The sequence below is a fragment of the Cyrtonyx montezumae genome, unplaced genomic scaffold (assembly GCF_038088225.1).
Source record: "Cyrtonyx montezumae isolate F1298 unplaced genomic scaffold, pur_monq_1.0 scaffold_6, whole genome shotgun sequence".
NCBI classification, from domain to species: domain Eukaryota; kingdom Metazoa; phylum Chordata; class Aves; order Galliformes; family Odontophoridae; genus Cyrtonyx; species Cyrtonyx montezumae.
In genome coordinates, this window is record NW_027072067.1 from 9,230,790 (window position 1) to 9,247,074 (window position 16,285).

Genomic DNA, 16,285 nt, shown 5'->3' on the forward strand with positions numbered 1-16,285 from the left:
TGGAACATCTTCCAGGGAGTTGCAACACCTCCTATGGTTGTCTAAAATGTGCTATATTTTGGAAGATAGACCAATCAATTGATCTGGACCATAGATCTCAAATGTGGAAAAGTCTAGGAGGAATAAATCTTGAAAAGCACTAGTATGGAAGTGAGTAAGAGAAACAAACAAGCAAAACAAAATAAAAGAATGGCTTATGTTGGAAGGCACTTTGAAAATTATCCAGTCTCAACCTCCCTGCTGCAAGCAGGACTGGCAACCACTAGATCAGGTTGCCCAGGACTCCATCCAACCTGACCTTGAATGTATCCAGGGATGGAGCATCCACAACATCTCTGTTGAAAAAAATAGAAGTTTATTTCTAACAGTAATATATAAATGTACAGTCAGTGGTATTTCAGAGAAGCTCCACGTTTGAGTGAGTAGGCCCAGTTTACTAAGTGGACACAAATTCTTGGATTAAGAGAAAAAAGCTAAGAGGAGGCAAGTCCACCAAAATTACATCCTTCACACCTTTCCTTGAATACAGAAAGGTTTTCTCTTACAGAGAGAGAAAAAAAACTTTAAGCAGGATATACAAGATGCTAAAAAATTGAGATAGTATGCTTCACTGCCTTAGATATTCCCACTGGATTTTTTTCAAAAGAAGCTATTGGTAAAGATAAAGAAAACCCTATAAAATCAAAAGGCTAGCAGTTTACCTTATAATTTTCATAATAATAATTACAGTTTGAGATTTATTATAAGTAAGAATTTTCTTCTTGAAAACCACTTTTTTTTTCTACTTGGCTTTCAGAAAGCAGCAGACAAATAATTCCCAGTGGTCACACCAGTGACAATCCCATGTCTGAATCATTATGCACAGCTATGAAATATTTACCTCTTACAGCTCATTTCTGAGACCTACACGTATCAGAATGAATTATTCCTAGGTGAGCTACATTTGCTGCAGCTCAGCCTATTTCTTTCCTCATGGAGTCCTAGTAGTGTTATATGTTGAACCATACATTATCCCAAATTCTTAAGTTTCTCAAAATTAAAAATATTAAAGGCGCCTCAGCAGACTTTTCTCTAAAATTTCTAGTATTCCTAGAAAATAAATAAAAGTATTTGTGTTAATGTGTCTCATTAGAGTCAGTACCTATCTGAATGTGACATCGCATAGCAACTACTGTGCATATATACATGCAACACCAACTTAATTTACGTGAGTACATCTATGTCTCTGAATTTATAACTAGAGAGAACATGAGGTATAATCCCTGAACATTTCACTTCTCTAGCTATTTCTGACCTATTTTCCTTCAATCTCTTTTATTGAAGTCATGGCAACTTTTTCGTAGCCAAATCTCAAAGTCTAATATATGTATATATATACTTCATATACATATGTATGAGGAAGAGACTTCAGGAGACTACCAGTCAACTCACATTTCTGCACAGCAGGACAACTATGCCTACATGGTTACTTAAAGACTTGGCACTGACTGACACTGTTCAGTCTTCATAAGCTCATGAAACTCATTACACTAGTTAACGAGTCTTCCTGAGTAAAACTTCCTGACACTAAAACTCGGTTTCCTTGCTACCCCATTAGAATATAGTGGAAAAGAGTGAAAAACCTACCAAATGTTTTTTTGCACATTAAAAGCATCTCTTCTTTGGGAAGTTAAAACTAAACAGTCACTCTTTCAGGTACTGCCCTGAGTCTACAAAGTTGTAATTGAAAAATACTCTTAAAAAGTGTTTTAATTTAAATGAAACCAAATTTTTTTGGTTAGCTGACTTTGCTATTTTTGAAGAATATTTCTACAACGGTACTGTTTCAAAAGCCAAAACTGATCCTAGGCTGCTCACACCCTTCTGTAAAGTGGGGAATAATTAGATCATACATAGATTTTGTGAAGATAAATGGATATGAAGGTAATCAAGAAATCTATGACTGCAAAATCACTGACACCACAAGCACCTTAAGAAGCCTTGATTAAATCAGTATCTTTGTCAACAGAGGAGGAATTTAACAAGACTGCAAAATAGAGGAAAATGAAGAGAAAAATAACAACATACAGAATACCAACATGGTATTTCCCCCCAGTCCATCCTTTTCAGTTCTACTGAAAAGAATATTATGCGTTTGTTTAACTACACACAGTCAAACTGATATAAAATATCAACTTAAAGTTGCACAATCTTACTTTTGGCATTTCCTACTATTCAAGTACATGACTTCGCAATCTTTGAGGTAGTTTTTTCTGTACATTTAAAATGTTCACAAAATATTCCAGATAAAATCAAAGTCAAGGAAAGTTCATCAGTCTGGATTAGGCTAACATTTACCCTTGGCTTAGCACCTTGAGACCTACCCCATTTCCTTTTTTCAACTGAAATCAAGCAGAATTTGTGGTTCTGAGGCAAAACCAGATGAAGAGCTCAAGTGAACCCAAACAAAGAAACTGTTTTCACATGGCCTCTCGTGAACTAAACTGGAACAAGCAAGTCTGGCACAGCTCAATGTTCTTCGACAAGACATACACAAAGGGTCTAGTTCTGAGAGGTGCTGAAGGTCTCTGGGTATGGAGCACTGCAGGATTGGGCCCAACTTGTTAATGACTTTTCATAGGATAGTGGGGATTAAGCACAATGTGACTCTTGCAGTCATTTGCAGCCTGAATGAAACAGGAAAAACTCTTTTTGACTTTGCAAGGAAAGGGTTTGTGCCTTCGCCTTTTTGCAGAGAACAGATCCTTTTCTTTTCCCTAAACAAAACAAAAAAAAAGGTTTTTTTTTCCTCACTAGGTTTTACTTGGAAATGCTAAGGATGTGTCCCTCCCTTCAGAGAATGACAAGCCAACAACTAGACCTTCTTTAGCAGAGGACTAAGTTGCTATACAGCCAGTAAAAGACCATTGAGGTGGAATCAACCCCAAAACTATGGGCCTCTGTCTGCCCAGCTCCCTTCCCAGGCAAAAGAAATCTCAAATTCCTGTCCACAGTGGCAGACCGGAATAATGGTCAGAGGAGAACATAGATACAGTTGGTGTTCCCTATACCTGCCAGAGAGATTCCCCATCTAGGAAAAGATAGAGCATAATGGAGTAGTTTATTTTCTAATCCCCATACTGTTTCCCTGGCTATAAAGTCAGCCTCATCTATGGCTACAGATCTCTTTCATAGGACTGTTTTAACGTATCCAAAATAATCAACACCTCCATTATTACTGCAGCTTCCACTATTTACTGTTTAAGATTTGGACAAAAAATTTACACATGGCATACCTTGAAATTACAACTTTTTTTTATATATCTTTTATCAAGCTGGTCCTCTAGGATGAAATAAAAAAACAATAATTAACTGGGCAGTCTTTAAATCCTGGGCACTAGCATTAAATAAAAGAGAAGTTTCAGACTCTTGTCTGCCCTTTGTAAGACAGCATACGAGTTTGAAGTATAAAAAATGAGTTTTGATCAATTCAGTTGCTTACCTTTGAAAACTGTATATGCATATGGAACGTGAAAGTAATTAATACCCTAAGTTACCAGATTTTTTTTAAGGAAGATGAGAGAACCTCTTTAAGCTCCTGATATTTCTCAGAGCTGTCAACACTGATATCTGTAGACAATCACAAGTCAGCTAACTCAGATTAAGTCTTAAAACAGTCATTAACAGGGATAGACATTTTTAACTAAGTCAGAGAGCAAGTAAAGTGAATCTAAACCCCCAGACTTAGCCTGCTGTTCCTTCAACAGCATCAGGACACTTCAGCTGTGTAGCTACAAGTAATTAACAATCACATTGTTAAAAAAAAAATACAACATAGTCCTTGCATTTACAATTAAAGGTTTCTGCAAGTAGCAAGAGGATAATATTACCTAGGTCGTACTGAATACTCATCTCTACAGTCTGCGTTTGCTTTTTTTAAGTAACGAACAATACATCCAAGACATTAATTAGGTTTTCATCTACTGTGTGATCCAGCCATCAAAGCAGGTAGAGAATGTTAAATTATCAGAGGAAGTAACTCTGTACCAACTAGACTAACAGGGAAATAGTATTCTTTGTACAGACTTGAAGAAAGTTAACTGTTATTCCACATGACATGAAAGCTTCATTGTATTGCAAAGAATTCTCTTACCTTTTGCTGCATTTGGACAAGTACCTGCTTGGTACTTGGCTGTAGTGATAATTTTAGGAACTGTCAAGTCCACAGACCTTTTTTATCATAAAAGCTAGAAATATTTCAGCAGAAAGGCTGAAGTCTTGCAGTCCTCAAAACAGCTATGGATTTGAGTTTGCTTCTAATGACAGATAAGAAGGGCTGAGACTTCTAGTCTACACAATGGAAAAGACATAATAGCTAAAAGAAAGAGAAAATAAAATACTCCTTTCCAAAGACACAGTAGAAGAAGAAGACATCTCTCTTGGAACTTGTGCATTCATTTGTGCCTGCGCAAATCCAGCTTGTGCCTCCACTACTAGCCTCTGCTGACTTTTACAAAGTGCCAGTCTAGTCTGCTGTGCAACATAGCAACTGGTACATTCCTCATCATGATTAATTCTAAGAGCAATTGGTGTGAAGAAAACACATGGCACTGATAACTCAGGCATTTCATAGATTTCTTCCTCTCCGAGTATGAAAGGGTACTTATTGGTTTGGGTTTTTTTTGTGTTTTTTTTTTTTTTGTTAGTTTTCAGATTAGAATAATTAAATGTCTGAAGGTACTGTGAATACAACTGAACTGTGGTAAAGTTATATACTTATAAAAGGAAGTACTTAACATCAGCTTGACAATTAATAAGTGCACTATTTGATTCTACTTGAAATTAGATCACTACTCACAGTAATTACCACTCTGAGTCATAAATTCTCTCAGGAGTAGATGCTAATAGCTCAAAAAACTTTTTATGCCAGCTAGCCCTTTCCACAATAAATTGGATTTACTGTGGCCATAACTTAGAGAAATTAGAATTGCAGACTGAACATTGCAGAAAGCAAAATGTAAAGAAGGACATGAATAGTGGTGTTGTTCAGAAGAAAACTAGTGCCTCCCCCTTCCTTCACAGGCATCAAATAACAGAATTGTAAGAAACCTGGTCATTATGCAAATCAATTCATTCCTGTGATTGGTTATTGCAGTGTGAAAAGCTTCATCTCTATCTATGAGTTCTGAAAATAGCAGCTAGCATGTGTTCCATCCAGTTGAACCCATCAACTTTCTTTTAACTGTTTGTTTTTAGACAAATCTATCCATAAAGTTATGTTTTTTGACACTAGCATTTATAAAGGAGTAAAACAATATCACATGAACAAGACTACCAACTAAGTGAAATAACACTGCTGTTACCACTTATCTGCAGGCCACTGCAAAAACTAACTAGCCTGGTACTATGTTTATTACGCATTAACAAGTCTGTAGTCTGCACTGTATATTTTTAAGCATAGAGCTCTACTGTACCTTTGTCTGATGTAGTTAAAATATAGAATTCTAATTCCAGATAGACATTTTAGTGCAAAGCCAGGCCCAATATTTGAAGTTTGTTCTTCCACTTCTATATTAGTTTGTCATATCCATTTCAAATTTTGAACCCATGCAACACTGTACCTTCTTAAATTTTATCAAGGGAATTATCATGGAAGATAGGGAAAAGAGGGAGGTGGTATGAGACAACCACCATGGCTTCACCAAAGCCAAGTCCTGCCTGACCAACCTAGTGCCCTTCTATGATGGCACAACAGGACTTCAGTAAAACCTTTGTTGTGGTCCCACACAACATCTTTTTCTTCACTCTGGAAATATATGACTTTGATAGATGGATGTTTGATGGATGAGGAAATGTTTGTGAGATTGTATCTAGAGTGGTGGCCAGAGACTCATTGGACAGAGATCAGCGACAAGTGGTGTCCCTCAGGGGTCAGTGTAGGGACTGGTGAGATTTAATATCTTCAACATTGACAATAGGATTGAGTACACCCTCAGCAGTTTGTAGATGTCACCACACTGTGTAATGCAGTCAACACACACAAATACCAAGCTACGTGGTGCAGTCAACATGTCTGAGGGACAGGATGCCATCCAGAGAGCCCTAGACAGGCTGAGCAGTGGGCCCAGGTGAACCTCGTGAGATCTAATAAAACCAGGTCCAAGGTCTATACCTGGATCATGGCAACCTCTGCTATCAATTCAAGATGGAATTTGAAGGGATAGAGCACAACTCTACTGAGGGGGATACTGGTGGATGGATGGCATGCTGCACATGAGCCAGCAATATGCCCTCACAGCCCAGAAAGTCAAATGCATGAAAGTATTATGACCAGCTGAATGCAGGAAGTGATCCTGCCTCTCTACTCTGCTCTAGTTGAGCTTCACCTGGAGTTCTGTGTCAGGTCTGGAGTCCTCAGTACACAGAAACACAAACCTGGTGGAGGCAGTCCAGAGGAGGACCATGAGAATAATCCGAGGGATGAAACACCTCCCCTATGAGACTGGGCTGAGGGAGCTAGAGCTGTTCAGCCAGGAGAAGGCTCCAGGGAGACCTGAGAGCAGCCTTTCAGTAGCTAAAAGGGAGCTGTAAGAAAGGAGAGACCCTTTAGCAGGTTCTGTTGTGACAGAACAAGAGGAAATAGTTTCTAACCAAAAGAGATTTAGATTGGATATAAGGAAGATGTTTTTTTGTTTGTTTTTATGCACAAAATAAATGTAGTGATGTACAGCTTGTGCAGGGAGATGCTGGATGCGCTACCCCGGAGACATTCAAGAATAGGCAGGACTTGACTTGGAGCAACCTGATCTAGCTATAGATACATTCATTCATCAAGAGTGTAAAGTCAAGCACCACTTCTACTTGGACACCAGAAGCAGATAAATTTTAATATCATAAGCTATTTTGGCCAGTAAACTGTTTGTATTATGAAAACCTTTTCCATAGAACAACAAAAAAAAAAGTATTAAATGACAAGAGATGGTTTAGAGATTTTTGATGACTTTAAGAAGTTTATAATGTGCGTTTTCACACAAGACTGTAAAACAAGCTAGAGAAAAAGTTAATTTGATTAGCAGCCTTATTGATTTCATAACTCATTCCTAACTCAGCCTAAATCAGGTAATCAAATACATTCAAAATTTGAAGGATTCAAAATGCACTGTAACAGGAAGCCCAGTTTAGCTACAGAATCTTCTTCAGCTTCGTTTTTAAGAGAATTCTGAGAAGAATGAATCTGAGATTCCCTGTACATAGGTTGAAATAACTTTGACATGAAAAATTAAACAATCTCCCAAAAACCATACCACAAAAATAAGAAGAAACAGAACAACAAAAAGAGCACCTAGACACACAGGGAGATAAGACTTAGCTTGTGCCCTCCTTAGAAATCAATTGAGCATTACCTGTTTCCCTAGATAGCTGGAGGTACTATCAGTTGCTAAGTTCTGAATAAGGTTAGTACTGGAGCTTTCTTTTTGTGACTGAAAAATTAACACTGTCCATTCAAACATAACGATATACAGATTCTAAAATATTAGCACAGATGAAGATGTAACTGCTATGGAAGAAAAGAGACTAAACACCCTAGGAAAACAAATAGGAAAAAAAAAAACCACCAAACAACAAGAAATACTTAAAATCATCCTCTTTCACCTCTGCCTCATTAGTATGTATTTGAGGTTCTTTCCTCCAGCAGCAGGAGCCAAGATCCCAAGTAAGTGGCACACTTTGTTCTATGTTCTTTCAGAATATGGAATTCTTTTCCTTGAATCCTCTAAAAAGAGTTAAACTTCTCATTTTGAATCTCTTTGACTATATGAGAAAATTTCCAGCTGACCTCATATCACTAAGTGCTATCAGCTTATAAAATACCTAATAACCTGTGAACAATAAAAATATTGGAAGATAATCAACAGTCAGATCAAGCAAATTGTTTATGTGCACTTACTCCCAGAATTCCATCACTGGAGATGTGGCATTTTGCAAAGAGATTTGACTGCAGTTGCTCATATTAAGTTTTTGAAATTCCACACAGTTTTCTATAAAAACAAAAACAGAATTGTTATACTGACATGAACTTACATTTCTTCTGGTGCATCTTCTAGTTTGTGCACCTTGTAAAGCCACCTCCTATATATTATGTTTATTCTACGTGGTTAAAAGGATTTATAAGTATTCTAAAATGCTACAGCTGCTACTTCTGTAATAGTATTTTGATCATCAGCTCAGAGGCCTGTGCTAGAAAAATATCCATGCAGTATGCCATATACTCTGACACTTTCTAAATGCACAGTGGCAATGGCAAGGGCAAATTAAACATCTGAGACTAAAGATAGAAGCTTTGAGAAATTGAGGAAATTGATCGGGAATTACTACAGGCTACTGCTTCAAGTGGCTGTTCAATGGCCAGTGGTAATAATTGGCTCATTAAACAGCCATCAACAAGTCTCCACTCTGCTTTAATATAGCAAATGAAAAGTCACTCTTTAACTTGTATCTAATATAGAAAAAGAAGAGCTCTTCTGTTGAATTCACTTACTGTATTCTGGGAGAATATATACAATTGAAAATGAGAGTCATGTGATTTAACCAGAATATTTTACAGAAATATCGAAGGACAAAGCTTTCTTTTCCTATCTGATACTGTATTTCATAGGAAATGCTTATACAATGACCTAAATCAGAAAGGTATGAATAAGTCTTTGCTCCAGGATTCATTTGTCACAGTTTGATGTGTCCATTCCCACAGACTTTTCTACAACAACAGTTGTGTTCTCAACACTAATTTATCAACTACTAGGAATTCATTATTTGTACAGCAAACATCTCTACCAAGGTCATACCTGTATTCCATTCATGCCCACATGTAGCCCAAGGAAGCTCTGTAGTAAAGCAGTTAAACAGATAGAAGATAGCCCATGCTAAAATGATAATGTAATATACATTTAGATGTGCTTCTATAACTTGGGTAGCATATCCAATGCCTGGAGAGGAGTAAGAGAGAAAGCAAAGAGAAGTTCTACTTTTCAGATAAAGTAATAAGCATTTTTTCTTAAATTAAGTACAGCCTAACTTCAAGTTTTATAAGATCTTTTTCCTTCCTTTAAAATGTAATACGTTGTTTTGCAGTAGAACACCAAAATGGTTGTTACCTTCAAACAAAGGGCAAACTTTCCTCCAGCATGTAATGCCTCCTTCACTAGTAAATTGTCCCAAGGCTGTCTCCAGGAAAAAAACTGGTATCCCACAGCAAATAAAGAAAACCACATATGGGATCAGGAAAGCACCTACAAATAAACATTGAGATGGTATTGGTTATAACAAACACAGTTTCTTGACAGCTTAGTGAAAAATTTATTTTCATTCATTAGCTAATTCTAAGTGCTAAGTATTCTAGGTGCTGTGCTAAAAGTGCAGTGTGTTTACTCCTGACATCAATTATTGAAAGTTAACTCTTAAGCTATTATCATGGACTCAAACAAAAATACAGTACAGAAACTATCCCTGTTCCCAACCAAAACATAAAGCATACTGAACTTTTTCAGGATAGGCTAAACTCTGCTGAACTTTCTCTTAAGCAAAGGAAAGATCACATTCTTGCTTAGCCACACCATTCTGTTCTGATTATCATCCAATTGTTCCACTCTCTCTTCTCTTCACTTAGGAGGAAAGCAGAAATGAAGAGGCATTATGGAAATGAAATCCACCTTAGGACTACTTACACAGAGAAAGAATACAGGATTTGGCATTGTCATCTATAAATTGTAGGAAATAAACAAAGCATCAGCTTTTTTTCTTTCATGCTAACAGTTAACTCCAGCAAAGATAGAGAGCAGAACAGTTTGGTGCTGAAGAGCTGCATTCAAAAAAATACCATTCTTCTCATATTAAACAGCAGAAATTCTGTATTATATCACAACTAACCATGTTATTAGGTATGGCAACCAAAGAATGCGACTCAAGTGTGCAGAGACAAAGAAGTGAGAGAAGATACCTGTTAGGCATAATGTCACTTGCTAATACTGCAGTTTTTAAGTATTCAATTTTGAACTGAATCTAAATAACAAGGAATGAAATACAGCCTTTCCACTACACAGAGATCCCATTAACATACAAGGCCAAAATAATTTTTTTCGCCTCATTCCCCTGGTACTCAGATTTCCTAATAAATCAAAGGATGAGATAGAAAGCAAGTAACCATATTGATTTAGGTGGAAACATGGAAGGAAGAATACAAATACTAAGAAAAATCCATGAAATAACTATTTTGGCCATTTTTACTTACACCAGTAAACAAAGTTTTACTGATTTAATCAGTCTAACACAGTGAGGTACCGCACAAAAGTTCTGATAGATGCAGTAACTGCATATATCAATCAATTCTTCAGAGCAATAACAATGGCATTTCACCTTCAACAACAGTCCTAAAGATTGATCTGACCATTAATGAACAACACTTTATTAGCTACACCTGTAATACAAAACTTCTATCAGAATCTCACTACAAACTAAATGTTTCTGAATATACTTTTGGAAAGCTTCTACAAGGCAAATAGATAAACTAGATCATTAAAAAAATTGGGGAAAATAAAACCCAAATCTATAATAATTGTAATGCTTTAGTCACTTAATTAGAAAGGCAGCACAACTAAACACACCGGCTTTGACTTGAAGGTTCTTTCTTCAGAACCACCACAACAAGATAGATGTTTTCAAGAGTGACCTCTTAGCTCAACCACTCAATTTGCTTGTAGTTGAATCTTAGCTGTGTCTCAAGTAATAGATATGTAGACTTCAAAGAACATCATTTGGGCTCCAAAATGATGGTTTCTACATATATACATACATATACACGTATACACTGTGCAAATGATTTGAAAGACAGCATCCTCTCGAGCCATGATTTGAGAACTGCTGTCCAGTATGAAAACAAGTTTAGCTCACTCATATAGACAAGAATATTCAGTTTAACATGCCAGTTTCATTAAACTGCTCTTACTGGCCAGGAGTCTCTGTCTGTCTTTCTTTTTTTTTAAATCTCCTTTACAACAGATACTCATCAGGAAAAAATAAAAAATAAAAAAAAATCAGAGGATACCAAATTTGCCTGCTTGCAAACTGATTAGCTTCCATAAAATATCTAATTCAAAAAACAGAAATGAATAATTTTTCCTAAAAAAAGAATAGCAAGTGTCCATAAGAGCAAATTAGAATTATAGTAGCTTACACCTACAGTACCTGTTAGTAGTGACAGAGAGCTTAGACTTGAAAGATCCATGCTGCTTCTGAATCTGTTCAATACCTAGCAGACCTTAGTTATTACTACCTTAGTTATTTCATAACTAACTCATTTACCTAAATATAATATGTGATGGCAATGAAGAATTTTTCAGTATTTAGATTCAATGCAACAAACAAGACCAAAATCTAATTCTAGTACACCAATTTAGAGAGTTACAAAAACAGAGATGCTAGCCAAAGGTCGTAGTCTGAGACCTCACCAAAGAAAACTGAAGTTAATGGCAAACTTCCCATGGTACCAGGCCAATCAAACCACATGCATTCATTCTGTTCTTAAAGAATGCAGCAGACATTAACGATGATACTCAACAAGTCAGCCAAATACACGATAAGAGCTATACCCTTAAAAATGATGGTATCACATTTTGACACGCTAACATAAATTCAGCATGCATATAAATGCTTCAGAAAATATTCAGTATACACTGAAAAAATATTTTCATCTTTTCTTCTGTCAAAAATTATTTGGAAAAACTTAGGAGGTGAACAAGAAACTGTTCTGCAAACCATCCAAAAGACTGACTAGATACTAAGAGTACGGTAGCATCATTCTGAAAACAAGTGAATACCACAGGAGTATTAGTCTTTAGAAACAGTAGACAAAATTGCCAAAACCATCTGTGAGTTCAGGCAACCATGCCTAGTTTTGGACAAATGAGGAAAGAAATCTGGCACAGCACTGTTAGCAAACAAACCTGTTAAAGAACAGATCTTTGCATACATCAGACACTGAGCATTTTACTTTTCTTGTGAGGTATTCATTTACACAAGTGCTGATTCAGACATTAAGTGGCAGAATGTTGAATCTAGCTCACAGGATTCTAAGCTTAACTTTTAATTTATCTTTCTACCCTCATTTTTGTGTGAGACACAGCTGACATGCTTAACTGTCACATATTTTACCTAGCTGATACCTGACTATAAGTAATACCTATCGTACATTATACTTTTGTGATTTGAAAGAGGAAAGAATAGACTTCTGCAGTCTTATTTTAAGTTACACAGCGCCTGCTCTCTTGGCTGAGTAACAGCCAACTTTGTATCTACCCCTACCTTACTGTACTGATTAGAGAAGTAAAGACTAAATAAATAAAGAGTATGGTTGACTAAAAGGATTTTTTTTCACAAGAGAAGTAAAATCCTCAGCATTTGCAGAAACAATATTCTCCCTCCCCAAAGTATGCTATTCAGAAAAATAAAACTGCTACTTTCTTTTCTATGTCAGACAAACTTTGCTGAGTAGGCTTAATTGTACAGGCACACGCAGAAGAAAATATTCTGTACTAATAATGAAAAGAAAACACAACCAAATTAAAAACCATGAGAAATTAAACCATATAGTATTTGGGGAGAAGAAGGTGAGGGGAACACAATTTTTTCTCTTTGTGCTCAGGTACTTAGTACTTCCCTATCCCCCCACACGCACACAAATCTGAAACCCCTCTCTTACTAATGCAAGAAATCACTGTACAACATCCTTAAGTGTTTATTTCTCAGATGTTTACAGTAAACTGCAAATCAGTATGGTTTCATCTTACCTCCTCCGTTCTTGTAGCAAAGATATGGGAATCTCCATACATTTCCCAACCCAATAATCTCCCCTGCCACAGAAAGCACAAATTCAACCTTATTGTTCCAGTGACCTCTTTCATGAACTTTCTTATCATTTCTGTGGACAAGGTTAGTACTTGAAGCTTCTGGATCCAAAACATCTTCTGGCTTGCCATTTATTATAGGAATAGTCTTTTCAGCTGTCATGGCTGTTCAGCCTAAAGGAAAGCAAAAGAAAAATATGCAGATGTCACTTATTAATAATAACATTCAAGGACTAAGAAGCTCATTAGCAAATCGTTAGCTTCAAAGTATTTGTTACCTGCATAAATTTACAGATGAAAGTGAACAGGTCAATTCCATAAGGCCAGAAAAGTTGTAAAGGATGAAAAACTTTTTTTTTTAATGAAAAAAAAAAAGAAATAATTTTGTGCACAAAAGTAAAAGGGTTTTCAAGTTGGGACAGATGTAGTAGGATGTTATTTTAAGGGCTGGGTCGTGAAACCTTTCAAAAATCCTTCCTCGAGCAGGTACACCAGTTTGACAAACCTCGCAAAGGATAGGCATCTCCCGCACCTTCCAGGCATGCTAATGAGAAGGTAGGAAGACAGGAATGTGGTGAAGGGGGCCTGATCGGTTCTGGCCTGCCTGTAGAAGCGAGCAATCTCCCTGACTACTCACCCAGGGCTCTGTTTATGCCTGCACGGTTGGAAGAGGGACTGGCTCGAGACTCGGCTCCGAGCGGACCTCCGCACGCTGCCGTTCTCCTGTCTGTTGCACAGCAGCCGCGGGCACCCGGCGGCAGTGGCGGGGATAGCGCGAGCAGAGCCGGGAGCCTCGTCCTGCGCTGCGGCTGCCGCCCGGCCGGCCGGCGGCGATAGGATGCTCCCCGCGCCCCGGAGCCGCAATTTGCCAATGCTCAGCCTTCCCCCGAGCGACGGTATAACACCCGCCTTCCCCCTCCGCCCACTTCAGGCTGTCCCAGCGGCTCCCCCCCATCTCCTCCTCTTCTTCCTCCCCCTCCTCCGGCATCGCCGCCCGAGCATCCCCAGCTACTCACTCCCCCGCTGCCGGGGAGACGGCCGGGGCCGAGCGGCACCGAACCCCGCGGTTCCCGCATGCGGCTCCGGGAGGGCCCGCGGCTCCGCGCACACCTGCCGCGCTGCAGTGCCCGCTGCTTGCTCAGGCGGCAGCCCGGAGCACGGTTTGCTGTCTTCTCTGCTTTTTTTTTTTATTATTATTTTTCTTCTTTCTCCTTTTCTTTAAGATCAGGTGTGGCACATCAAAAAAGGAGCCCCGCAGAAAGCAGATAATACTAACTGCAGCTGGAGGAGAGGGAGCAAGCAGGGTAGGGATAATAAGAACAGGATAAATAAATGTTGGGGGGATACTTGGGAAGTGTGGAAACACTGTGGGCACTTTGTAGTTACACCGGAAAAGTAGAAGCATTTGACATGAGCATGTCTACCTAGTGTTTTGCTTAGATTTTGAGCTAAGTATAAATTGGAAGAAAAAAATGAAAAATAAAATACAAACCATTTTGCTTCATTTTGAATATTTCAAAAAGATATATATTTTTTTCCCATTCAAATCATCCCCACACATACACATAGTCCTGTGGTTTGTTCAGCCTATTCCATTATTCATCTCCACAGCTGGAAAATGGCAAGACCCAGCTCATGCTTTCACTTCAAATCTTCCCTCAGGTCCGTACACTGAGTTGCAACTATGATCAACAGTATTTTGTTCTGCAGCCCCTGGGGGTGCATTTGGGTGCATCTCTTGACTTCTGGATTAATTTAAGCATTCTGGAGGGTGCTGTCCAGGAGACAGCAAGCTCTTCCTTGTGAGCTCTCCCCATTACCCTATAAATCCATGTGCTTTTCATACTGTCAGGAAAACTGTCATCCAGTGCTTACTGAAGACAGTTGAAAAATACCCATGGTCAGATTTTATATTAACTTTACCAGACTTAAAAAATGAGCCTGATCATACCCTACTTGTATATCTAGCCTGAGTACCTCTACATATTCAAACTTCTTCTGTGGCTGAAGTTTTATTTTGTCTTTTAAACTATGCATGCCTCAAGACTGGGTGTTGGGGCCTCCATCTATGCTGTCAGTTGTGCTTAACTGTATTCTGAACTGTCACCTTCATATGCACACCAAACAGGCATAGGATGTGGTCCTTTCTTTGCTAATTGGTACTCATATGGAGAGTACCTGGTCTCTGGTATACTGTGAAGCAAAAAACAGCAATGGTAGAACTATGGTAAAGTATTATGCTAACACAGAGAAATTTATACATACACTAGTATACATATATGTACATGGGTCTGTTTTGTTTGGGGGGGAAGAATTTTTTGTGTTTGTTTTTGCTTTGGTTAAGTCTTTATGGGGGTGATGGAATTGAAGAAGAAAGGGTAGAGAGCAGAAGGGTTTTTTTGTTTGTTTTTTTTGTTTTAGTTTCAATGCAGATAGTACCTGCTACAGATAGAATAAATCCATATTTTTTCCAACTTGGCATTGCATAAATCAAACTCAGTTTTTTAGATTCTCCACTACCCCACCCTTCATCTGTATTCCAGCAGGGATCAAAACAGACATTGTTTTTTCTGTATTTCAGCCAGACTGAGCAGACTCAACAGGACACACTTAAACATCAAAGGTGATACTGAATTCTCATCTCATTACTAAGAGTAATTCTAAAAATGGATGGAAGTTAAGAGGCAGTAAATGTGACTAATGGCATAATACATGTAGGGAACAGTCTTCAGTTTTCAACTAGAAAAAATTTCACCTTATCAATGGAGAAGTTTACACTACTATATAATGTGCCCAACATATTGCTCAATGCTAAAGGTATCAGCAGTGTCACCCAGTTGATGCTACAAAGAATATCAGGCAGAGTAAATAACAACATGAATATCATTCTGATGCAAAAAGACTAATGATACCAGACAGAAGGGGACTATCCCAAAGAACAGCCTTTAAGAAGACTGGCAGATGCAAAAGATGTTTAATCACTACTGATATGTTTGGTGTTTGAAATTATAAACATGCAGAGACAAATATTTTATTCACTATGTATTCTTGCACTGATTCCCATTTGATCTGACAGTTGGAGAGCTTACAGAGTAATTGCTAGCTGATGATTCTTGTGAATACTGCACAGTTCGCAACATAAAACCACCCAAATTTTAGAAGAGGTTGATTGCCCCTTTTCTTTTTTTCAATCTGAAGAAACTTCTTATTGCAAGGAAAACAGCTCTCTGGATTACATCTCAGTTTGTGCACAAACCAAGTGTACTGCATGCTCCTCATCATGAATTCACATCTGCTTCTGTCAGTCTGTTGGGAGATCTGCAAGTGACGTGAAAGCAGAGCTGAACACAGTGACTGGGATGGGAGCAGGTCTTGTCTGTTCAGCCATTTTGCAATAAATATTGTTACCA

At 38.0% G+C, this 16,285-nt stretch overlaps 1 protein-coding gene across 1 annotated transcript in view; it reads right to left on the reverse strand.

Moving 5' to 3' along the window:
• The window catches only part of SLC6A11 (solute carrier family 6 member 11), a 73,443-nt gene extending 59,805 nt beyond the window's left edge, over positions 1-13,638 (reverse strand). The window contains exons 1-5 of the mRNA XM_065749647.1: positions 13,513-13,638; positions 12,819-13,049; positions 9,132-9,266; positions 8,823-8,963; positions 7,928-8,018 (exon numbers count right to left, since the gene is read on the reverse strand). Coding sequence (XP_065605719.1) covers positions 7,928-8,018; positions 8,823-8,963; positions 9,132-9,266; positions 12,819-13,038 — 587 coding nt within the window. The 5' untranslated portion in view covers positions 13,039-13,049; positions 13,513-13,638. The remainder of the gene's footprint in view (positions 1-7,927; positions 8,019-8,822; positions 8,964-9,131; positions 9,267-12,818; positions 13,050-13,512) is intronic.
• Positions 13,639-16,285: the final 2,647 nt, after the last annotated feature.